The following is a 25,713-nucleotide window of genomic DNA, read 5'->3' on the forward strand; positions in this document are numbered from 1 at the left end:
CCAATATTCTAACCTCTTACCATAGATTTGTGTTTTTTCGGATTTTGAATTTCATATAAGTAGAATCATTCACTATATACTTTTTGGTGTCTGGCTCCTTTATTAATAACCACGTCGATAAGATCCATCCACATTTTTGCTTGTAGAAGTAGTTTATTCTTCTTTTTTTAAAAAATTAATTAATTTATTTTTGGCTGCATTGGGTCTTCATTGCTGCATGCGGGCTTTCTCTAGTTGGGCGAGCGGGGGCTGCTCTTCATTGCGGTGCACGGGCTTCTCATTGTGGTGGCTTCTCTTGTTGCGGAGCACCAACTCTAGGCATGCAGGCTTCAGTAGTTGTGGCATGTGGGCTCAGTAGTTGTGGCTCGTGGGCTCTAGAGCACAGACTCCATAGTTGTGGCACATGGGCTTAGTTACTCCACAGCATGTGGGATCTTCCCAGACCACGGATCAAACCCATGTCCCCTGCATTGGCAGGCGGATTCTTAACCACTGCGCCATCAGGGAAGTCCCAGTTTATTCTTTTTCATTGCTGTGTAACATTCCATTATATGAATATAACATGATTGATTTATTCATCTAATGATGACTGATATTTGGGTTGTTTTGCATTTTGAATTATTATGAATAAAGCCATTATGAACGTTCTTGTATATGTTTTCTTGAGTATGTACAAATTCTCCTGGGTCATAGGGCATATGTAACTTTAGTTTTAAAAGATATTGTCAGTTTTCCAAAGTGGCTGCACCAATTTACACTTCCATTAGCAATGAATCAGAGTCTCAGTTGTGCCTCATCCCTGTCAACACTTGGAATTTTTGGTCTTTTAAATGTTAGCCATTTTGGTGGGGATATAGTAGAGTCTCATTGTTTTCTGATATCCAGCAATGTTGGGGACCTTTTTGCTGCTTGTTTGTTAATTGGGTATCATTTATTTGTCAAGTGCCTGTGCCAGTCTTCTACCTTTTTTTTTTTTTTGGGTTGTCAGTTTATTTCTTACTGATTTTTAGGAATTCTTTATAGACAGGCATACCTCATTTTACTGAGCCTCACTTTATTGAACTTTGCAGATACTGAGTTTTTTACAAATTGAAGGTTTGTGTCAACACTGTGTCACACAAGTCTATTAGCTCCATTTTTCCAACAGCATTTGCTCACTTCGTGTCTCTTTGTCACATTTTGGTAATTCTCTCAATATTTCAAACTTTTTCATTATTATTATATTTGTTATGATGGTCTGTGATCAGTGATCTTTGATGTCACTATTGCAATTATTTTGGGGTGCCACAAACTGCACCCATATAAGATGGTGAAGTTAATCAATTGTTAAAATGACAACAAAAGATTCAGAATATTACATAAACTTAGTTGATGAAGCAGCAGCAGGGCTTGAAAGGATTGACTCCAATTTTGAAAGAAGTTCTACTGTGGTTAAAATGCTATCAAACATCATTGCCTGCTACAGAGAAATCATTTGTTAAAGAAAGAGTCAATCCATGTGGTAGAGGAGGCTCAGGTAAAAGGCGGAGCCTGACTTTCCTTCCCCAAACCACTACTCCCCATCTGGGTGGAGACTACTCCAATGTGCATGGTGTGAGGGTGTGCTCTAACTTTATTGATTTACATGTAGTTGTCCAACTTTCCCAGCACCACTTGCTGAAAAGACTATCTTTTTCCCATTTTATATTCTTGCTTCCTTTGTTGATGATTAATTGACTGTAGGTGTGTGGGTTTATTTCTGGGCTCTCTATTCTGTTCCATTGATCCGTATGTCTGTTTTTGTGCCAATACCACACTGTTTTGACTATTGTAGCTTTGTAGTATTATCTGAAGTGTGAGAGGGTTATGCCTCCTGCTTTGTTCTCTTTCCTTTGTATTGCTTTGGCAATTCTGGGTCTTTTATGATTCCATATAAAATTTAGGATTATTTGTTCCAGTCCTGTGAAAAATGTCATGGTTATTTTGGTACGGATTGCATTAAATCTGTAGATTGTTTTGAGTTCTATTGCCATTTTAACAATATTAATTCCTCCAATCCAAGAGTATGGGATATCTTTCCATTTCTTTGAATCATCTTTAATTTCCTTTATTAATGTATTATAGTTCTCAGCATATAAGTCTTTCACCTCCTTGGTCAGGTTTAATCCTAAGTATTTTATTTTTTTTTTGGTGTGATTTTAAAAGGTATGGTTTTTTTACATTCCCTTTTTGATATTTCATTATTAGTGTAAAGAATTGTAACTGATTTCTGTATGTTAATCCTGTATCCTGCTACCTTGCTGAATTTATCTATCAGTTCTAGTTGTTTTTGTGTGGAGTCTTTAGGGCTTTCTATATATAATATTATGTCATCTGCATATAATGGCAATTTTACCTCGTCCCTTCCAATTTGGATAACTTTTATTTCTTTTTTTTGTCTGATTGCTGTGGCTAGAATTTCCAATACTATGTTGAATAGAAGTGGTGAGAGTGGACATCCTTGTCCTGTTCCAAATTTTAACAGGAAGGATTTCAGCTTTTCACCATTGAGTATTATATTGGTTGTGGGTTTGTCATAAATGGCTTTAATTATGTTGAGATATGTTCCCTCTATACCCACTTTCGTAAGAGCTTTTCTTAAAATCATGAATGGATGTTGAATTTTGTCAAATGCTTTTCCTGTGTCTGTTGAGATAATCATGTGGTTTTGTCTTTCTCTTTTGAATGTGGTGTATCACATTGATTGATTTATGTATGTTGAACCATCCTTGTGACCCTGGAATGAAATCAGCTTGACCATGGTGTATGATCCCTTTTATGTAATGTTGGACTCAATTTGTTAATATTTTGTTAAGGATTTTTGCATCTATGTTCATTAAAGATATTCACCTGTAATTTTCTTTTTTTGTGGTGTCTTTGTCTGGTTTTGGTGTCAGGATGATGATGCCTTCATAGAATGAATTTGGAAGTGTTCTCTCTTCTTAAATTTTTTGGAATAGTTTGAGAAGGATAGGTATAAGTTCTTCTTGGTATGTTTGGCAGAATTCCTCAGTGAAGCTGTTCAGTCCTGTATTTTTGTTTGCAGAGAGTTTTGCTTTGTTTTGTTTTTAAATTACAGATTGTATTTCACTTCTAGTGATCAGTCTGTTTAAATGATCTGTTTCTTCTTGACTCAGTTTTGGCAAGCTGTATGTTTCTACAAACTTGTTCATTTCTTCCAGGTTGTCCAATTTGTTTGCATATAACTATTAGTATTCTCATAATTTTTTTGTATTTTTGTGGTATCCGTGGTTAAAATTTCCCTCTTTCTTTTCTTATTTTGTTTATTTGGGTCCTCTCTCTTTTCTTCTTGGTGATCCTGGCTAGAGGTTTGTTGATTTTGTTTACCTTTTCAAAAAATTAGTTCTTGGACTTATTGATCTTTTCTATTGTTTTTTTGGTCTCTATTTTATTTATTTCCTCGCTGATCTTCATTATTTTCTTCCTTATGTTGACTTTGGGTTTTGTTTGTTCTTCTATAATTCTTTTAGGTGGTAGTTTAGGTTGTTTGTTTAAGATTTTTCTTGTTTTTTGAGGCAGGCCTGTATTGCTATGAACTCTCTTAGAACTGCTTTTGCTGCATCTCATAGATTTTGTAAGGTTGTGCTTTCATTTTTGTTTGTCTACAGGTATTTTCTGATTTCTTCTTTGATTTCATTTTTGACCCATTGGTTTTTTAAGAGCATGTTGTTTAGTCTCCATATGTTCTTCTCCTGTTTTTCTTCCTGTGGTTGATTTCTAGTTTCAGATTTTTGTGGTCAGAAAAGTTCTCAGTTGAGTTTATTTTTCAGTTATTTTATATTTTATTCCCACAATTTTCATTTGGTTCTCAAAAAATTCATTTTTTCAGGTAACTATTGCTGTATAATGAAGCACCTCTAAACTTAGTAGTTTAAAACAACAACCACTTATTTAGTCAATGATTCTGCTAGTTGGCAATTTGGGCTGGGCTCAGCTGGGTCATTATTTTCATTTCAGCTTGCACCATTATGCATATATGGTCAGCTGCCAGATTGACTGGGGACGGCTGATCTAAGAAGGCCTCAACTTGCTGCATGTGATCTCTCATCCTCCAGGAGGCTATCTGAGTCTTGTTTATATGTCAGCTAGACAACATGCCAAGAGAACACGTAGAGGCACATTCCAAGAGGCATGTGCAAGGCCTCTTCAGATCTAGGCTTAGAACTGGCACAACAACATTTTTACTGCATTCTGTTCAGAAAGCCAGCCCAGTTACAAGAGATGGGAAAGTGAACTCTATCTCTTGATGATGGAAGGAGCTGCAAAGTCACATTTCAGGGAGCATGGCCATTTTGCTTTCTATCACACTAGTTCTCTGCTGTAATTCTCAAACATATTTTATTTCCTTGAACATGTTAAACAAAATTACTTTAAAGTTTATGGCTGATAACACTATTATCTAGATGTCCCTTGGATTTATTTCTATTTTTTCTTTTGGTTTTTGGACATGTTTCCTCTTCTTATGCCTGTTTATTTTTTTATTTCATTTTGGACATTGTTGTATGAAAAATTTTAGAAATAGTTTAATGCGCTGGTTTTTGTTATTTTCCTCCAGGAATAATTTATATTTGCCTCTAGTAGTCAGATTAGAAATACTAGAGATATTAGATAATGTTAATCCAATTCAGGGTTGAAATTATTCAAAACTGGGCTTCAATCTCTGTGAGAGCTGGCCTATTTCTTTTCTTTCTTATTAACTTTTTGGCTGCGTTGGGTCTTTGTTGCTGTACCTGGGCTTTCTCTAATTAAGGCGAGCTGCGGGCTACTCTTCATTGGGATGCATGGGCTTCTCATTGCGGTGGCCTCTCTGGTTGTGGAACATAGGCTCTAGGTGTGTGGGCTTCAGTAGTTGTAGAGCGCAGGCTCACTAGTTGTGGCTTGCAGGCTCTAGAGTGCAGGCTCAGTAGTTACGGCACATAGGCCTAGTTGCTCCATGACATGTGGGATCTTCATGGACCAAGGATCGAACCGGTGTCCCCTGCATTGGCAGGCAGATTCTTTTTTTTTTATAAATAAATAAATTAATTAATTTATTTTTGGCTGTGTTGGGTCTTTGTTGCTGCACGTGGGCTTTCTCTAGTTGTGGCGAGCGGGGGCTACTCTTCGTTGCGGTGTGTGGGCTTCTCATCGCGATGGCTTCTCTTGTTGCGGAGCAAGGGCTCGAGGGTGAGCAGGCTTTAGTAGTTGTGGCATGCAGGCTCAGTAGTTGTGGCGCACAGGCTTAGTTGCTCTGCAGCATGTGGGATCTTCCAGGACGAGGGCTTGAACCCGTGTCCCCTGCATTGCCAGGCAGATTCTTAACCACTGTGCCACCAGGGAAGTTCCTGGCCTATTTCTTGTTCACCCTTACTCTTAGTGTGTAGACCTTTATGGTATCAACCCCAAATCTGCTGGATTTTAGGTATACCCACTTCCTATCAAGAGGTTCCTGAACTCCATGTTCTCTTAGTTCCTTAAGCTTATTGTAAACTCTGCTTAGCTTCTCAGCATTTCAGCTGCTTTTTATGGACTCAGAAGATGTCTCCAAGGAGCAACAGTCAAAAATTCAGGTTCCACCTCTCTGAATTGCCTTCTTCCAGATCTTGGCCCTATAATTTTATACTGCTTTATTAGCTCTCTGATGCCATTAACAACATGCTTTTATACTTTGCCCGTTATTTCTAGTTATTCTCAGTAGGAACATTGGTTAGCATGTCTTAATCTGGTCTTCCATTATCAGAATTAGAATTCTTTAGATGATTATGTATCTCAACCTTTAAGTATATGCTGTAGGATGAAAGCATGTTCTATTTCCAGATCACAAATTCTCTGGAGTCAGGAACCATATCTTATACATGAAGAGGTCCTGCCTTTTCAGGGTCCTCATTACAGTGGGGACTCAGTAAAGACTGAATAATTGGTGATGACAGTTCATGTCATTTTTGTAGGTTTAGTAATTATTTTTCTGTTCACCTTTGTTCTCAACATCTTTAGGCAGTGCTAGGACCTCAAGAGACAAAGTCACAGAGATGTATATCACAGTCTCTGCTTTTGGCTTGGTAATGAGCACAGCCAGTTCAAATCATGGGAATATGAATATGAACCTCATGTGTTTTACTCTTAGGAGTGTCAAACCAGAGGAACATATTATATTAACCAGATAGTAATTACGAGTCCTTTAATTATTTACTTAGTCTCTTGAGAAAATGCTGACATGAAGGTATGGTTAGGAGTGAGGGTATTTATAATGCATGTGGACATCTAAAGATCTCTCTCCATCACTCTCTTCTCAATGTCCTCCATTTTAACAGATCTGTTTGTATAACTATCTCCTTCTTTTATTCTCTCCTCCAAAGTCTCCCTGACCCTTTTCAACCCGCCCAGATAGACCTTTTTATCTCCAGCATCCACTGGGCCATGGCACATAGCTTCCCTGCCAAAAATGGCCACAGGGATTTCCACTTGTTTTCATTGATTGCACTGGGGTACTCTAGGGTAGGCAATGACAAGCAGCTCTATTGCACATTGTCACGGTCATTAACCCCCATCTTGGTCCTTAGAGAGGGATGTGCTAGGATATGCCTTGGCAATATAGTTTTATTTTTCTCTATTTGTTTTCTATGGAGCGATTCTGTGGATACTTTCTAGTAACTAAAAAATTGGCAAACACTAATGAATAAAGACCACAATCCTATGTGCAAAGTGCTACAAGAAAGGATTACGAATCTAGTTCTATGAGGACGGAGGACGGAGGAGGGAGCCATTAGTTCAACTTGGAGGGTTAGTCTTATTAGGTCTGGCCATTAAGAATTTCCAGCAGTCACTGATGGCCACTGTTGGTTGCCTCAGCACTGCAGGGAAGGAGTGACATCATATATGATATTTATAACATTGTGGTGGTTAAGAATTCGTCCTCTAAAGCCCAATTGACTGGATTTTAAGCTCATCTTTCTCACTGTGTAACTTGGGCCAATTACTTTTAAGTTCTTTCTAACTCAGTTTCCTAACCTGTAAAATGGGGATAAGACTCTTTTAGGGTCATTGTAAAATGAAATAGTAAAAATATGTAAAGTGTTTAAAACCTGTCTGTCCCATAATAAGAACTCAGGAGATTTTAGCTATTATTACTGGTTTGTGGGCCCTTCAGACTCGGGCACAGAGCATGGAGGGAGGGGAGGCAGATAAGGGAGATACACTTTCAGGTTCTCTTAGACTTTGGGCTCCTCATATGCATTTCCATCCTCTTGGTTTAAGGAAGGTCACATCCAACAACACACAATGTTCAGGCTTGAATCTCTTCTTTCCACCTCCAGCCTGCGTTCTCTTTCCTATAATCCCTAGGTTCTGCTGATCATGTGGTTGGAATCTCGGGAGAGTCTGTCTGGTTACGGCCCCCCAGCGTACAGATAAGGACATACTCTGTTAAATGGAAGATGCAGCCATACTCAAATTCAAGCTGTTTTTTGATACACTCTTGGAAGAATGTTTCCAGCCAGAGCGATGTAGGGAAGAGTTTGAATTGGACTCCAAATCATTTCAACAATAGACTCAGCTTCATAAGCGAAAACTTAACTCTTCTCATCATGGCAGTTCAGCAGCAGGACAGTGGCCTCTACTTCCTGGAGGTCACTGAAGACACTGGGAAGGTTTGGAGACATAAGTTCCAGGTTTCCGTATTTGGTGAGTCCTCAGGACAGCTCATGCTGCACCTCTGACTCCTGCAGGGCTTGTATTTCCAGCACCTTTCTGATCAGAATCTCTGCTTCCAGATCGTGTTGAGAAGCCCCAGCTGGTGGAGAGGTGGAAGGTCCTGGGCAGGGGGATGTGCCAAGTGACTCTGTCCTGCTCAGTCTCCAGAGGTGGTGATGTGAGCTATGCTTGGTATAAAGGGACTGAGCTGATTCAGACACCCAGGAACCTCACCAAACTGGAGGAGAAGATTGATGTCAGTGGTTTGCACACATACACCTGCAATGTCAGCAACCCTGTCAGCTGGGCAAACCACACCCTCCAACTCACACAGGGCTGTCTGAATGCCCACCCGAGTAAGTGGAGCACTTTGCGCTGTAACAGGGGCTGAAGGTGTGGGACCCCACAGCCAGGCTCATGTGCAAAGGAGACTTGGATCTGAGATCCCTTGGCTGCCTCCCCCAGGGCTTTGCAGTCCTTCCCCAGGGAGGTCCTGGCCTCTAGGCACACAGTTTCCATAAAGCCAGGGCTGTCTTTGTCTGGGAAGGATTTTATCCCAATAAAGAATCTCCTTCTGGGAGATGCGCATTTCTCCTTCATGTAGGGAATGCTTAGTTGTTTGGTGAGTCGCAGCCCTGCCATGATGCTGATCGTTACTTTCTTTCTCTGAGAGACTGATGGAGATCTACTTTCTCCTCCTGAGTGACAACTCCCCCAAACCATATAGTTCCCCAAGAGGTAACTATGCTGTACACAGTGTTCTGGGTCATAGGGTCATCAGGATGATCTTGGGGGTACCTAGAAGAGTTCTTGTTTTTTTTTTGCTTATGCTCATCCTAAGAGTTACCCCGAGTTAAGTTGACACCACTATTGATTAGATAAACAAAGAATTACTGTGCCATCAGCATGGGCATGACAGGAAAAAACAACCCACAGTTCGCATACTTAAGGAACTTATAATCAAATGGGGCAACAAACTAAGCATTCATGGGCAAAAAAGAAACAAAACAAGCTGAAGTAATGTGGAGTGACAAGGACACTGGAGTTTGGTTCATGCCAGCCATGGCTTCATCATTCACTAGCTCTGTGAACTCAGGCTGATGCATTACCTCTCTGAGCCTCAATTTTTCTTTTGGGTAAAATGGGGATGTTAATAATAAGTACCTCACAGGATTGCTGTTAAGGTTAAATGAGATGATGTTTGTAAAGAGCCTAGTCAGCTGGCATCTGGAACTTTAATTCATTTCCCTTCTCCCCATGTTGGCTGGGTTATATAACAGGCTACACGTGTGACACAAATGTTAAAGTTTGAATGAAGAAGAGCAGTGAAAGCAAGAATAGCAGAAGGTGAAATGGAAGACTTGCCTGGCACATAGTAGGTGTGCAACAAATGTTTGTTGAGTTAAAAACAAAAGAGTGAATGGATTAACATTTGCTGTGCCAGATGTTTTACATATATTAGACCCCGTAATTAACCCCCATGTGTAGATAACATTATCTACTTTCTGTAAGTGACAAAACAGAGGCTCAGAGAGTTTAATTAAGGAAGTTGCCCAAGGGCACAGAGCTTATAGAATTAGAATCGAGCCTGGCCTCTGAGATACTAATACCCATACTCTTAGCATCACTCAGGGGAGGTCACCCAATTGAGAAGAGAGATGACTTTGATGGTGAATTCACAGGGTGCGTGGAGACCAGCCATTTGAGAGAGGAGTGTGGGTTTTGAGACAGTCCCTGCAGCAGACAGGTGGGAAGGGAGAACAGAGAGGGCTTAGCACTCAGGCCTGGTGCCTTCCATATCCCTCAGGTTTCATCTTTCTGTTCATTTTGGTGAGCATCGTGATTCTCCTAACGGCATTGTTCCTGGGCACCCTCACCTGCTTCTGTGTGCGGAGGTGGAAGAGGAAGCAGTCACGTAAGTGGAGGGTCCCTAGGAGGTGTGTTGCCTGATTTGACATCCCCAGTGGCATGCACCTGGGGGCACAGTACCTGCTTTTCCTTGGGGGCATTGAGGTATGTGTGTGTGTGCTTGGGGGAGGGGAAGCAGTGGCTGCTGGGCCCTCTCTCCCAGTTCACGCCTTCTGCAGTGGCTGCTGGATGTTTACAGTCTGATCCCCAATGTGCAGATTTACCTGCACTCTGCCTGGCCTGACGGAATAGGTATGTCAGGGCAAGTTGCTGCCACTGTGCATTTCGGGTATCCTAGGGAGAGCACTAATCTGCCTCCTTTCTAGAACTTTTCTCAAGGTCTTGGTCATCTGGGATGGAGGGAGGACCGCCAGTAGCAGAAGCCTGGACAGGACGCCCTCTGGAGGTCTCTGCAGCTCTTTTCTTTGCTTCTTTGCTTTCCTCTCACAGAGACCAGACCAGAGGAATTTCTGACGATCTATGAAGATGTCAACAACGTGCAAACCAGGAGAAATCAAGTATGGCGCCCTAGGGGCTGCGGTTTCTCTCAACGAGTCTGGGAGATGCTCTTGGGAGGATGACCATCCAGAGCAGGGGGACAAAGAGGACCAGACAATTGTCCTCAGTCCTCCCCATCTATCTTTTCTCCGTCAGCCTCCTAGCTCTGGCCATGGAGGAAAAGAGGAAAACAAGGGGGCGGGGTGCAGAAAAAATGAAGGAGGCAGAAGGGGCATCTTGGTGCAGAATCACACCTGTTGGGAAGGGATGGCCCCCTGGTGTCCTCATTTCTGTCCTGTCTTACCAGCCAGGCTCAGCCCCATGAAGAGTCCAACCTTCTTGTATTTTTGTATCTGACCACAAAGTCTCGGGTCCCTGCAAGTCCGAGTTTACTTTTGTGGGTCCCTTGATCGTTGCCCAGGCTGGGAAGGAGGCCAGCCTGAGCAGCCAAAGCACAGCTGTTTCACAGCTGGCTCAGTGGTCTGTGCTCACAATGCTTTGGGAGGAAGAGGCCCGAGTCTGGCTGAGGTGCTAGAGAGAGTATCCAGGTTAGCACAAAGGTTAGTTCCTCTGCGAACCTCTCTGGCCGGTCAGTGTCTGCAGCTAGTGGCCTACTCTGCCTGCCATCCAGGGGTGTTGAAGAGGAGGAAACTGCAGGGGGCTGCAGGGGCCCTCCTGCTGCTCTGCCCCTGAGCAGGGCAGGATGTGTGACAGGCCTCAGGGAAAGGCAGTGCCCAGCTGAACTGCCAGGTGGGAAGGGTGATGGGCGTGGGGAGGAAGGGCCCTCTTCCCACCCCCATTCCTGGTGTTCCACCTGCGGAGGCGAGGCAGGAAGTCACAACAGTGGGACTCTCCCTTGTCACAGGTGTGAGGCCCTGTGAGGCCTCATAGAACAGAGAAGCAGCTTCCCAAATGTCTGGGCTCAGTGGGAATTAGGAATCAGTGTGGCTCCCCTGGCCCGTTTCCTTGCCCCACCCATGGAATATTGGGGCATGAAAAACAAAAGGAGACTTTGTTTCTCCCATCATTACTGGATGCTGGTACAAATTCCTGAGAGCAAGTGCATCTTCCTACAGCCACGGATGCCCAAATGCTCAATAAAAATAGCCTTTCTTCCCCAACAAAATGAAGGTGACTTCAGATTAAGTAAACGGAGGAGAAGACAAAGGAAAATAACTACTCAGAATAAGAGAGATCTCTTGGGGATTCAGGTCTGTTACTCTGCATCTGACTCAGGGCTTCCTCCCTCCGTGGCCACGTCTCTCCATGGCCTGTCCCTTCTGTCCCCAAGGTTCTGCTTGAAGGTCTAAATCTTAAGCTTCACGTGGTCTCACTTTGGGTCCCAGCTTTGACCTTTCTGGAGACACTTCACTCAGGTCTGGGCAGAAGAGAAAAGCACAAACTCCTGTTTCTTGCCGGATGCCAGCGACTCCAGCCTCCGAGCACGGCTGATGTTTTTCTGCTCCTCTTAGTGTCTTCCTGCTTCTGGGGAGTTCAGCTTCTTCCTTGTCTAATGGACTCTAATGGTCTCCATGGGCTCTCCCCCAGAGCCTAGCCTGGCAGTCTGTGTTCGGGGTCGAGCAGCATGAAATGCCTCCAGCCCCAGTCTCCCGTGGGACAGGACTGAAGAGAGAAGCAGGAAGGGCGTGTGCTCCCTGCCTTTGGCCTTGGTCCAGGGCTCCACCCAGCACCACAGCTGCTCAGAGGCTGGCTTGAGGCCAAAGGCAAGCTGGCCACCAAGGCTGGATCTAGAGAGGGGGCTTTAGAACATTTAGAGTCCCTGAATTTGTGTCCTTTATAGGTAAGGCTCAGATTAGAGCCCCACCCAAAGCTCTGCCCCTTATCAGTAGTTACGTGGCAAATTTAGTCAGAAAGTCAGCAAAGGCAAGTTTCTAAGTTACCAAAGTAAAGCAAGTGACAGGAGACCCTTTGGGCAGGGTCATTCGATGCAATTCTTTCATACTTGGGAGGTTCCCCACTTCTGACACTAACTGCTGCACGGTGAGTCGCTCCTACTGTCTCTCCCTATCCTGAGATGCTCAAAGACCACCTCCCTCCCAGGTTCCTGGGAGCGCCTCTTCTTATGCTGTTCCTCCCCCACTCGATCCAAATTCAGACAGACACAGCTGTCTGCTCACGTTACCATATGTCCTTTTACTATCTCTTGTGCAGGAGCAGAATTCCTCTGGAGAAGGGCACACCATCTACTCCATGATCCAGTCCCAGGTACCACTCTGGTTTCTCGAATCCATTCTGTACCTGTCCATGGGGCTTCCTAATGCCCCCTAGACACTCACACCCTTGAATGGCAGAGTAAGACCTTGGTGCTCCTGGAGTCTGGAAGACAGCTCGGCCTCAGCTGCATTAAGTTGTTTGCAAAGATGAGTGTGATTCTGGAATGTCTCGACAGCTGAACAGAGCTGGAAAGTCTGATGCAGACATTCTTTTCTCTTCCATGCCTGGTAGCAAGTGTGGTCCAGATAAAGTCAGTGGGAGGAGGAAACTTGTCAGGGGACTCAACTTCTGTTTTCCCTCCCTGTTGCTTCCAATACTTGGGGGCCTTGTACTTTTTATTCCTGCCCTGATTATACCTGTTTTCAGGAGATAATGCATCTGTGTTGTTCTCTTCTATCTAATTATGACTTAACAATAGCATTTATTAAGCACGTAACATGTCTATTTTCTTATTGAATGTCACAAAACAACCTCATGAAGTAGGTCTAATAAAAACCCCATTTTGGGGACTTCCCTGGTGGAGCAGTGGTTACGAATCTGCCTGCCAATGCAGGCGACACAGGTTCGAGCCCTGGTCCAGGAAGATCCCACATGCCGCGGAGCAACTAAGCCCGTACACCACAACTACTGAGCCTGTGCCCTAGAGCCCACGAGCCACAACTACTGAGCCTGCATGCCACAACTACTGAAGCCAGTGCGCCTAGAACCCATGCTCCACAACAAGAGAAGCCACTGCAATGAGAAGTCTGTGCACCACAATGAAGAGTAGCTCCTGCTCACCACAACTAGAGAAAGCCCGTGCGCAGCAACAAAGACCCAACAAAGCCAAAAATAAATAAATTAAAAAAACCCCATTTTGTGGATGAGGAAACAAACTCAGAGGTTAAATAACGTGCTCAAGGCCACATAGCTGTGTTGCGGCAAAGCTGAGCCAAATGATTTCCGAGTCTTCACTCCACCTCTACCTACTTCATCTGTAACATTCTGGGATTGTAGAAATTCACCCATAAACTGGAGAAGGAGCCTGTAACATTGACTACTAAAATGACTGTATTGATAACCCGGACTGCTGAGGCATCTCTCGCAAAGGAGACACTGCCCCCTGGTGGCCAGTAATGATAATGTCTGATAAAAATGACATTATTTTACTTATTTATGTTTTAAAGAATTAAGACTTGAAGCAGCAACCTCTTCAGCTTGGTAGCTAGGCTGCAGGGCAAAGAAAACTCCTGGGGAATGGTGATAAGCTTCAGAGGAAGATCAAGAAAAGAGGGAAGAGGAGAAAGGGAAGGGGAAGAGGAGAAGGGAAGGCAATGGAGGGGAGAGGAAGAGAGGAGAGAAATGGAAGAGAGGGAGGAAAGGAGGAAGGAAGGTGCCCGACCCCTCAGAGCCACTCTGGAATTCCCAAGCTGGGTGTTGCCTACTCCTACTCCCCTTAAGATAACGTGATTCACTGATAATGGGTCAAAGTCAAAGAGAGATGTAAGGGCCATTGATATCTGGCAGTTTTCTGGCTTTAGTCACATTGAATTCCAACAAGAGGAATTTAAATAAATGCAAGGAAGAAATCCTCTTAGACTGAGATGATGATGAGAATGAGATTTCTCCTCTGGAGCATCTTAAAAAGAGGATGGTTACCTGCCTTTGAGGACACCTGGCTCAGGTCCAGAGAGGGAAGGTATGATGTCAAAGGGAGGCACTGAGGTGTTGAGGAAAGAACCTTGGAGAGTCTGAGGTCTAGATCCCGCTTCTACTGTGAGCACACTCTCTGACTTGGGCTATTTACCCTTTTGGAGTCTCATCTGTAGAATGGGGCAAATTATGATTATTCCTATTTTGTAGGAGTGTTATAAGGGTTAGAGGAGAATGCATATACAGAGTAAGCACTCAAAAAATAGCAGCTGTCTTTAATAACAGAGCAGGACTAGCTTTCAGGTTGTCTGACCTCCCAACTAGTCCAGGATTCTTTTCACTAACACTTAAACCTGCTGTCTGGGCAAGGTTGAAGGGGAGGAATGGAAGAGATAGATGCCTGCCTCCCCAGGGTTGTGTTGGATCTCTGCTTCTGAAATGGTTTTATTTCTCTTTTCTTTAGTCTTCTGCTTCCACATCACAAGATAATGCAAATACATTGTATTCATTAGTACAGTCTTCCTGGAAGGTAAGTCTCCTCCACAGGGTGTTCTTTATGCACAAATGTATTTTGCCTGTGCATATGCAGGCATGTGTTTGCAGAGGGTGTGTGTGTGTGTGTGTGTGTGTGTGTGTGTGTACTTCTGAGCGAGTTGTCTTCCACTGTGTGTATCTGAGTAGCTTGTGTTAAATGACTGTGTTTAAATGTTAATGGGTCAACTAGAAATGCCTTTCTGGTTCTGTCTGGGGAAAAAGGACAGCTCTGAGATTAGGAGAAGCGTGGATTCTATAGGAGTTTCTGTGGGAGGCGGAGGACCGTCAAAGACAGAAAGGAGGTGCTTTGTGCAGAAGGACCACAGAGCCCTCATTAGACCAACTGAGGCTATGGTGGGAGATACTGGAGTCATTTCCAAGGCAGGGGCATATAACCTGGAACTGGAGGAGTAGACTGGACCTAGAGAGAAACAGTGTTGACTTTCAGAGAATCAGACAAAGGTTCTGGCCAGTCACCTGCTGGTGGAGGTCTCCAGACCGAGGCAACCCATCACGGTCTCCTTGAATCCTGCTCCAAGCTGAGCTCACAGCTGTTACATGTGCCTGGGACCACAAAGTGGGACGTCTTAGTGCCCATGGTCATATTTCCACCTTGGGGGGTTGGGGGGTGGGAAGAATGTTAATTCCAAGGCTGGAGTCACTGTATGAAGCCAAAACCTTACCATGGTAGTATGGGAAGTTTGGAATCTGCCAAACTGTGGAAGTGTTGAGTTCATGTGTGTCAGGGATCCTGTGTTTGTGTCAAATGGGGGAGAGGTTTGGGAAGATTTTTTAGACTTTTCACTCGCCCTCCTTCTAATAAGTCATTAAATCAACTTGGATTCTACCATGAGAGGTATTTATATTTAAATTATACACTAGAGTTTATGGACATATAGATGGTCACAGGCACCATGATCACATGCTTTTGTATTAGGTTATGAAGGCTCTGTATACTACTGAAAGTGCTTCTGAGTTCCTGCACTGTCTCCAGTGTTTCACCATGTTCAGGGTATGTGCTAGGATTGGTACTTATGTATGTGCCAGAATTGTTTACACTAAGGTGTGTATGTATGCTATGTGTTGAAAAGATACATAGTTTGAGGCAGTATTTGTATTAGGTTTGTCTGAAGGGTGTGTGTGTGTGTGTGTGCTGGGAATGTGTGTATGTGTGGATTTTAGGGGTATGTGGGTGTGGGATACTAAACTCTTTTGGTTCAGAAATGTCATATCTTAGGCAAGTATGTACTGTGCCTTCTTTGGAAACCGTAAACACCATTGTTTACTCCCGGGGTAGGAAATTCTATTTGCTTTTGGCTGGGGATACTTCAGGGACTTTCTGGGCCTTGAGTCTCCTTTGGGATCTCTCACATCAGTTAGGAGTGGGACATTTCTTAACTTGAAGTTAAGCACTCTTTACCCTCTGAATTTCCAGTCTGGATCCAAGAAGATGAACCACAACACTTCCTTCAATAAAACTGTCTATGAAGAGGTAAGGAACTCCTCTGAATGGGTTTAGTGCTCATAGCATAGCCCTGAAGTCATACACGTGTGAAAAGTCATCCATAGAGTCTCAGGGCTGTAGGGATTTTAGGGATCTTCTAATCCAAATCTTCATTTTAGAGATGAAGAAACTGAGGTTCAAGGAGAGTGATGGTCTAACCCAAGATCATATCATATTTTGGAGTTTGACTCCTGTTGGGGAGATAAAGTTTTAAGTTAGGGCTATCCCCAGGCTAGTTTCCCAGCTGTGTGCCACACACTGGACATCTCTCCTTTCCACGGGTATGTGTGTGTTGGGGAACGGGGAGCAGAGAAGGGAGGATAAATGAATCTAAATGATTTTCCCATTAGTAAGTAATTGGGAATCATTCCAGGACATAGGTGATCTTCAGCTGCTGCTGGGATGGACACTGCACAAAAGAGACCAACGAGCCCGGTGGCCAGATTGATTCCCATTAGGCCATTTAGGGAATGGAAAGTAGGGACTCAACGTTTATTGGAGGTTTATTGCATATGTGTGTATATATATATATATTAGCCTGCCAGTGACTTCATGTGAACTATCTTATTTAATCCTCACAGAATACTATGAGGTAGTATAATTACACTTCCTATTTATACCCAGAGAATTTAAGGCATGGAGAGCACCCCGCCCATCAACCTCAGTTAACACCTGAGCTTCCACCTGTGGCCTGATAAAGATGTTGCCCCTGGTCACAAGGGAGAGGATAGATGGGTGCCTGCTGGAATTTCTGGCACTTGAGCTGCGGCCCTACATTAAAGCCAGCTGGACAGGCCAGGGTTGTAAAGGGCACCATGTGGGCCAAGGCAATCTAGGTGGGTCACGAAGAGGGGTGGTGTGGTTAAAAAGCACTAGAAATGGAGCCAGAAGAACTGGATTCAAGCCCCTCCTTTACTTCTTACTAGTAGTTGACCCTGAATTATTTGCCTTAGCCATCTGAGCTTCCTTTTCTTATGAATTGTGAATCAGGATAATAATTCACAGCCCACAGGGTTGTTATAAGGATCTCTTAGTGGGAGGGTCTGAAGTTCTCCTCTTCTTCTGCAGGTGGGAAAGAGAGCATCCAAAGCTGCAAACCCTGCTCGACTGAGCCGCAGGGAGCTGGAGAACTTCTGTGTATATCCCTAGTTGCCGCAGCTGTTCTCACCTTTCTTACAGTTCTGCTTCTGTCACAATGGATGACACCACATGACTCTCTGCAGAGCGGTTCCTAGTCTGGAGAGGATACGAGAGTTTGTGCATGGTCTATATTTTGTTTTGAAAATGATTGCTAACAGCCATTATAGGAGCAAGGCTGTTAAATACTATCTCAACCCACAGACTGGACAAGAATGGGTAGAGATATTGGGTAGTTTCCAAAAAATGACTCAGCAATCCAAGTACTGGTAATCTTTCAAGTGCTATGTAAATGTATGGTGGTGTTATTATTAGCATTAAGATTCCCTTCCTCTGGTTTTCTAATCTATGACTTGTTTTCCCTCCTCCCTAATCAGGGATGACCACATTTTTAGACCCTTCCCTTGCCCAGGCTCATCTTCCAAAGAGGAAGGAAAGATAATGGGGATGCAGAGGAAAAGAAACAGCCCCCTCTGTGAGGGTGGAATAACTAGCCATAAGCCAGCTGGCAGGTTCTCCAAGGGGGCCATGCCTGGGCTTTGGTCACAAAAGGGTGTAGGCAGGAGCGAGGGTAGATGGTGCAAAGCAAGCCCATCTGTGAGTGGAAAAATCACCCAGAGCCCATGCCATCCTGATAACCTGGCAGTAGGACCAGCTTTGTCTACAGATCGAGGTTTGACTTACAAAAACACATTATTGGACATCTATTTTGGCCTCTTCACAGTTAGAAACAATATTGTATTTAAGTTCTGAGTTCTGATGTTCCCCATGGCACATGCTGGAGGGAGGGCTCAGACCGCTGAGCTACTGGGAACCAGACACCTTGCTGGGCTCCCCTGAGTCTTCAGGCCAGACCCTTCCACAAGGCTGTGGGGAGCAGGCTGAGACTCTGGCCGACCCCAGGAAAGGGTGAACTGGAAGAGGGCCTACTGAGAGACCCCCAACAGGTGGCATTGCATGGAGCATTGTTCTTCAATTGCCCCACTCTGTATTTAAGGTATGAATTTAATATAGAACTGTGTTGTTATTTAGAAGCAGTCTAAATTTCTTTCCTGAATTAAATGTCTGGGTCTCCTCCCTATTCTGTACTTTTCTTCTCTATAGCAGCCAAAGGGCACTCGTGGGCCATCAATAAACACGTCTGTTCAACTCCTGCTGGAGAGGAGTCTGGCTTCCTGGTAAGCTGTCAGTGTCTCCCAGCCTGCGTTCACACTGGAACCACAGATTCTAGGGTCCCCAGATCCCAGGGCCACTTAGTCTTGGGGGATAGCCACTTGCTCATGCCCCGCCTGATCCCTCTCCCCTGCAGGTGTGTGGTTGGCCAGGCTAGCTTCTTCCTGGAGACAAGTGTGGACAGACCACATCCTGGAGAAAGTGTCAAGGGTAAAACTTGGAAAATATATGCAAAAGGAAGAGGGGGAGGAGCCGAGGCACCTATTAGGAGCTGAGCTGCTCAGTCAAGGAGTTTGGTGAGAAGAGGGAGTGGGAAATGATAGGGGTCACAGCAGTTCAGATGAACACCAGAGATGTGGACCGTTGCCTGCTGCTGGCCTTTCACATGTCCTGAGTTGCATAGCTCTTGAACTGGCCAGATTTGTTGAAGGAGCAGAAGAGATCCTATGAGCCCAAGACCTTTTGGGATGCTCTATTCTGGAATGTAATAATGGACATCATTATCATCTTACATGTCTTTGTTGAGCTTCTGTGATAAAGCCTTACAAAGATAATTATCCATGCAATGACCAGCCAATGAGCAAAGCAGTAATTAAGCTCCTGCTGTGTAGGAAACACTGCCTGGCTCCCTGAGAGTACTCACTTCAGGCCACAGGAGTCATACTGACTCCATGGACCACGTGCAGGGGCGCATGACAGCGGAAGCACAGTATTCAAAAACATAAATGGGCTGCAAAGCACATGTAACGCAAGCGGACCCGAGAGTATCATGAATGTAAGTCAAGGGCAGTGTACAAGCAGGGGGACAGGGCTGAGGCCACAATTTGGGGGAGAAGAGAGATATTATGGCTGTTATGCATCCAGACCTGACAATAAGGAGGGAAATTCTTTTGGGTAAATACGGGAGGCTTATACAGAAGACGCATTTTAAGCACTTAAAAAATATATCAAAAGAGTAGTACACACAAGTGGTTTAAAAAATATCTGGCAGTACAAAAAGTATGCATTAAAAAAATCCCCAAGCCAATCCAGTTCCCTCCACAGAGGCAGCCCCTGATAAGATTTTTGTATTTCCTTTCAGAACTTTTCTTTATCTATATAAACATACAGTTATTTTTTTATCCAACTGGTAGCATATGAAACACACTGTCCAAGACTTTGTTCTTTCCATTAACAATGTATCTTAGAGCTCATTCTATATTAGCACATATTAGTCTTTACTTTCCTTTCTTTACAGAAGTGGCAAGTTTTGCCATTGCATGGGTATACTTTCATGTGCTTAACCAGATTCCTACTAAATGGACACTTAGGTTATTTGTAGCCTTTTATTTAAAAAAATACTACTGTGGTCATGATTTCACCTAGATCTTTGTGTCTGTAAGTGAGAATATCTGTTGGATTTATCTTAGCAGCTGTTTAGAGGAACATGTGAAGGTCCAGGTCCCCTTCTACAACATGACAAGCCTTGGCAGAGTTTTGAGGTGTGCACCTGAGTTGAGAGGCAGAAACAGTATGAGCATGCAAGGAGACAAATGGAGCCCAGAAGTTGTCTGATCTGTTAATGGGTTTGGGAAGTCATGGGGGTGAGAGGAAGGGGGAGGCACAAATCCAGGCATCGCCGAGACACTGAAGGAAATTCTGAAGTGCTTCTGCCTGCAGGAGCCCCAGGCCCTATTAGGTCCAGCACTCCAACCTCATGGAGGGAGGCAGCTGCTTTTCAGGGGACATTTTCATAGGTAGATATTTCAGGAGACTCAAGGTCATTCTGTTGCGGTGCTGGCGCCACCTGTGAGCCAAAAGACACACAATAATATGGTTAATAAAGCAATTATCCAAGCTGATGACAAGCATTTACGGAGAATCTCCTAATGGTGAGGGCCATGCGCTAGGCTCTTTGGAAGGGAGATATAAGACAGTTTAGTGCAGCAAATTGAGGGTGTTCAAAAATGACAATAAAAGGCCTTGCTCTCGTGAAGCTACAGTCTAATGATCCCAGTCTCTACCCTAGCGAGAGAAACAATACAGACATTTATATAAAGATAATTCAGGTGATAGAGGCTAAGTTCCAAAGTAATAGTCCAAACCATTAGACCTTCATATTCCAGGGGTTCTGAGGATCCCTTGTCTGAGAGTGTTCAGGAAAGGCTCTAAAGAGAAGATGAGACTTGAGCTGATGCAGAAAGGAGGTTGGGTACCATCAATAGCTTGGAAATAGCACAAACCTTCTTTGAGAGATCATGCAGAGACAAGTGTCAGAAAATAACTAAAGTAGGTTTGAGAATTTCCTGGTCAAGTGGGAAATAATGGCCTTAGGAGACCCAGAACCAGAATTCCTGGTCCTGAAAATTCTGAGGGCAAGGAATAAATTCTTTCTAGAGTTTGGCTGAGGAAATGCACTGATTTCCACTTATATTGTGGGTGAGGGTGGTTTTAGGGGTCTTGAGTTCCTGGAGTGGTGTGGGAGTCATGCAGGACTGACCAGATAAGGTGGGGGGGGGGTCACATGACCATTCTGAAACTCAAAGCAGGGACTGCTGTCCATGACTTTAAGATTGACCAGTATTGACCCAAACACAAAGGGCCAGGCCCAAGCAGCTTTAGTGAACGTAGTCAACAGTACAGATTTGGCCTTGAGACCAAAGATAAAGTTCCTACCTGGCTAGGCATTAGGCCATGCTCTAGAAATCAGGACATGAGGCAGATGATGGTTGAACCAAACTGTGTATTTGCACAAATGTTTACTGAGCAAATTCTACCCATCTTTTAAGGCCTAATCCAAATTATTTTTTTCATGAAGCCTTTCCTGGCTACCTCCATGCAGGGCTGTCTACCATTTCCAATGTCTGAAAAACCCTTGGGAACTGCACACATAATAAGCAGTCATGTAGAGTATTTTCTCTCCCCTTTCAGGTGACTAAATCAATCCAACTCTCCTACATCAAAGATAGATAACAAGTCTTCAAAGTCAAAAGTGGTGCCTTAAACATATTTGAATCCCCATAGCACTCAGCCCAGTTCTGGGCAAACAAAAGGTATTCAATAAATATCTACTGATTGATTCATCAATCACAGAGAAGTAGCATAATTGAAAAACTTGGAGAGTTAAAAAAAAATCTTGTTCGAACATATTACAGTGAGGAAATTCTGGGGGAGACTTGAAAGCAAAAGTATGAATGGACTCAATATTTTCAGGAAAGTGAAAGTGGAGTGGACAGCCAGATTCAGATCAAGGTTAATTGTTTAAGACTTTTCAGGATTATTTAAAAACTCCTTGTGGTTTTTAATATTGAAATTCCAACCACTATCTGTGTGAACTTAGGCAAATTTAATTCCTGAATCTCAGCTTCTCTGGCTATAAAGTTTGGATGACAGCACACTTGTAGAGTTGTTTTAAGGATCAGATGAGAATATGTTTGCTAATGTTTTGTAAACTGTAAAACTTTATATAAACTTATTATTAATGGGGAATTCTATGCTGAAGGGATGTTTTAACGCTCTAATGAAACCAAAGGGCTGTAGTTAATAGCACATATTCCAAAAAATCTTGGCATTAGACTGTTGGCTAATTTCCAGTTGTTTTGGGAAGTTGCCATTTTGATGGATTAGAGATAGATTTTTAGAGATAGATTTAGAAACATACATGGACCATACAGTGTTTGGGTTTACAGACTCTTATTCTGGTCAGTGTTAAGATTAATCAATATAAGATATCATTAAATTAATTAGAAATATTCAGCTTTTGGCCACACCAAAATATATTATATTATATTTTAATATATTATATATTTAATATATATTAATATATATTTAATATATTAATATATTATATTTTATATTTTATATTATATTTTCATATATTATTATATTATATAATATATTATATAATTATATATTATATTATATTATAATATATTAAATATATTATATTCCAGATACAAATCAGGAATATTTGTTTCAATATCTCTATGCACCATGGAGTGTGTCATGGGAGCACACAGTGAGTGGAACTTGAGCTCCTCTGCTTTCAGTTAAAATGGTCTGGGCAATATTTCCTCACTTTATGGGCCTTAGGATACAGAGAAAATTGTTCTCACCTTCTGAGGTTTCTGTATAGAGCAGTAGATTGTGGCTGACCTCTCTTTCTTCTGAGGAACTGGGGTCTGTCTCTGTAACAGACCAACACCAGGATATCCATAATCACCAGACGAGAGCTTTCCAGAGATTCGCCCTCAACTCTTGAGGAAAAGGGGCACCCCACCAGGTTCTGATTACACATAGAGGGTGGGAACTGCCTTAGTGCAGTGGAAACAGCGCCTCTGGTTTCCCAACACCTCCCTTATTTACGGCCCAAGAATGGGAGCGAAGTTCCTTCATTTCAAGGGACCCCAAGGTTGGTAAACATGGATAGAATCACAATTCTCTGCCCTTGCACCGCTGGTCCTGTCTCCCAGTTTGGAGAGATTAGTCTTCCAGGTTACTGGATGGTCCTAGAAGGGGGAGGGGGAGGGAAGGTGTACTGATCAAAAGAGCTCACCTGAAAGTCAAGGAACACCTGTGTATACACAGTTTCCCCTTCAGTCACAAGCGCCGGTGCCGTGTCATCTGGAGTGACGAGATCGTACTCTGCTTGCCCCTCGGAGTCATGTCCAGCATCCTCCTGAGTGACCAAATCACACACCTGGTCTCTTCCATTGACAGGTTGGTGCCTCTCTGTCCTCTCCTCATCCTCCTCAGTTGTTCCATTGCTGTCAGAGCTGCTGTCGGAGACGTGCCTGGCAGTCTTAGGGAAAGTGTCCACCTTCTCATACCCTTGGGAGAGCATGGAGTATACTGTGTGGTCAGCAGTGGGCTCTGGAACACATTGTGCAGGGTTGGTAAAACGTGTGTCAGCCCCCTTCTCTCTCTTGCTTTGTGCAAGGATCCAAGCTGCTCTGACTCCTACCCCAGACGAGGCCTAGAGAACTGGAGGAGAAGGTGTTTTCCTGTCTCGCCTCACAGGACTCCATTCCACTCCCCCTTCCTTCTTCCTTTCAAGCATTCACTTGTTCATTCATTTGATAAGCATTCATCGAGTGTGTTACGTGATGGACTTAGGAGCTCTCAGTGAGCAGGACTGGCCCCGTTGAATAAACCATCCTAACTGCCATGACAGGTACTCTGGGGAAACACAAAGGTGAATTAGACCTGGTCTTGAAGGAGTACACTGTCTACCTGGGGGTCAGATCTATACATAAATCAACTAATGTAAGGCCAACTGTGACAAGTGTCATAGGAAAAGTATGAGGAAAGTACAGAAGTGAGAGGAGATGGTCTCTGGTTAGGAAGCAGAGAAGAACTTGTGAAGTGGCAGAATTAAGGTAGGCCTTGACATTGGGGCAGGACTTTGATGAATGACAGTGTATTCTTGGTGGAGAGAACAGCATGATTAAAGGCAGGTATGAAACCTGAGGCACCCTCTCTTTTGGGAAAGGATGATACTTAAAATATTTAACAACCACAATGGTTTGGGCATAGGACAATCAGAATGGGTGCCTGCTATGAACAACTGGGTGGATGTCTACTGCCTTTGGGGCATATCAAGCAACCCATTTGATCTAAGTGTAGAATAATAATGGCTCACATTTATTAAGTGCCTACTATGTGTCAGTCACTGTTCTAAATGTTTTTCATGAATAAATTCATTTAACCTGCATAAAACCCCATGAAGCCTAGACAATAACTATTCTTATTTATGTTTCGCAGATGAGGAAACCGGAGCACATAAAGGTTGAATATTTGCCCAAGTAAGTGGGAGGGTCAGGATCTGAATGCAGGTAGTCTGGTCCCTGGTGTTCTTAACTGCTACTCAATACTGCCCCCTATGGGCTTTGTGTAGGAAAAAAGTAGACAAAAGTAGCGATAATCATAGTTACCACTTACTGAGTGCACACTGTGGGTGCTGCCCCACGCAGTCCTCACAGCAACTGAGAGGTTGGTGCCTTCATTTTGCAAAGTAAGGAAACTAAGGCTTAGAGACTGAATTGCCCAAGATCACTAAAAAGGAGGAGAGCTAGGATAGAAACACAGGATTATCTGACCTCAGGACTCATACACATGACCACTAGGTTATCTTGCCTTTTGAGTAACAGACAAAGCCATGAGGAGCCACTGATGGTTTTAGAGCAGTCAGAATTAAGCTTTGCAAAGGGGGAGCAGAAGGGATAGAAAGGAAAAGTTCTGGAGAGGGAATGGCCAGTTAGGAAATTATTACAATATTTCAGGGAAGAAGTTACAAGGAATGGGAATGTCCGTTAATAAGGACTTGTTAAATAAATTAAGGTACATCTGTAGAATGGAATAAATGGGAGTCAGTCTTAATCTACGTATGCTAATATTGCTAGGATCTACTGTTAAGTTAAAAAAGCAGATTCAGAAAAATGTTATAGATGGCTCCCGTGTGTGTAATCAAAGGAAGAATATATGGCTTGTAAATGCATTAAAATGCTCTGAAAGGATTTAAACATACATATATCTTAACAATGGAGGTCTCTTCAGGGAGAGCTGGAGATTGGGATTTAGAAGGAGATTATTTTTGATTTATACCATGTGAATATGTGACTTTTCAATTAAAAAAAGAACCTGTTTAAAAAAACAAAAAATTGATGACAGCAAGAACTCAGGCAGTGGCAGAGTCTCCAAAGAGGAAACTCTGGAGAGATAGTAGAGAAATAAAAGAAGCAGGCCTTGGGCACTGAGGAGATGTGCTAGGGGAGGGAGGAGGGACAGGAATGACAGTGGTGTTCCCAAAACTTTTTTATGCCTCCTCCTGTGCCCAGGGCGTCAAGGAAGGAGCGTTCAGGCTAGGGGAGACCAGGGTCTGTTCTGCCAGCTCTAAGGAGGAAGCTGGTGGGAATCTCCAAAGTCTAGCTTCATTTCCATTTCATGCCCCCTTTTTCTTGGTTACACTTTCCCATCAGAAAAGGCTTCAGTGTTGGATTTCTGAGCCCCTGGATCCCCCACACATTCCCTCCTCCTATTCCATCTCCTTGGGACATCCCCTCCATGAGAGGTGACATAGGGTTTTTTAAAGCAGGGTTTGACTGAGTGGCCAGAGTTTGAGGATTCCTTAGAACTCCAGAGCTTCAGAGTTCAAGGTGGTAATTTAGGACACTGAGATTTGGGGCTGAGAGAATAAGGTGTAGGCATCTCAGCTCTCCACCCCAACACTCATCAGAACAGCTCCACTTTTACGTGCATTGTGATTTGGGGGTGTTACATAATATTTTGTTTGAAGAAAGCATTCCTTAGCTTTTTCAAAAATTGGGAAAACCACTGCCTCAGTAATACTTACGGGTAATAGGTATCTAAACAGTCTTATGAGTTTTAATTTCAACTAAGTTTTAATT

At 43.4% G+C, this 25,713-nt stretch overlaps 2 protein-coding genes and 1 long non-coding RNA gene across 11 annotated transcripts in view; 2 read left to right on the forward strand and 1 right to left on the reverse strand.

The window, feature by feature from the left end:
• CD244 (CD244 molecule) overlaps nucleotides 1–19,375 on the forward strand; it is a 31,899-nt gene extending 12,524 nt beyond the window's left edge. Inside the window, exons 2-9 of the mRNA XM_082407834.1 lie at nucleotides 7,360–7,698; nucleotides 7,788–8,063; nucleotides 9,515–9,622; nucleotides 10,066–10,133; nucleotides 12,286–12,339; nucleotides 14,444–14,509; nucleotides 15,950–16,006; nucleotides 17,087–19,375. Of these exons, the coding sequence (XP_082263960.1) occupies nucleotides 7,360–7,698; nucleotides 7,788–8,063; nucleotides 9,515–9,622; nucleotides 10,066–10,133; nucleotides 12,286–12,339; nucleotides 14,444–14,509; nucleotides 15,950–16,006; nucleotides 17,087–17,167 (1,049 nt within the window). The 3' untranslated portion in view covers nucleotides 17,168–19,375. The remainder of the gene's footprint in view (nucleotides 1–7,359; nucleotides 7,699–7,787; nucleotides 8,064–9,514; nucleotides 9,623–10,065; nucleotides 10,134–12,285; nucleotides 12,340–14,443; nucleotides 14,510–15,949; nucleotides 16,007–17,086) is intronic.
• Nucleotides 1–25,713, forward strand: part of LOC309636047 — a 197,408-nt gene that overhangs the window by 24,769 nt on the left and 146,926 nt on the right. The window lies entirely within an intron of this gene.
• Nucleotides 19,466–25,713, reverse strand: part of LY9 (lymphocyte antigen 9) — a 28,708-nt gene continuing 22,460 nt past the window's right edge. For 3 of the 9 annotated variants that reach the window (XM_082405572.1, XM_082405575.1, XM_082405569.1), the window contains 3 exons: nucleotides 22,863–23,179; nucleotides 22,423–22,494; nucleotides 19,466–20,114 (listed from right to left, as the gene is read on the reverse strand). In XM_082405572.1, the coding sequence (XP_082261698.1) occupies nucleotides 20,046–20,114; nucleotides 22,423–22,494; nucleotides 22,863–23,179 (458 nt within the window). In that variant the 3' untranslated portion in view covers nucleotides 19,466–20,045. Of the gene's footprint in view, nucleotides 20,115–22,422; nucleotides 22,495–22,862; nucleotides 23,180–25,713 lie in introns of those variants that run through there. The other 6 variants (XM_082405577.1, XM_082405570.1, XM_082405571.1 and 3 more) reach the window with 5 other exon arrangements.

Source organism: Balaenoptera borealis (assembly GCF_965194805.1).
Source record: "Balaenoptera borealis genome assembly, chromosome: 1".
NCBI lineage: Eukaryota > Metazoa > Chordata > Mammalia > Artiodactyla > Balaenopteridae > Balaenoptera > Balaenoptera borealis.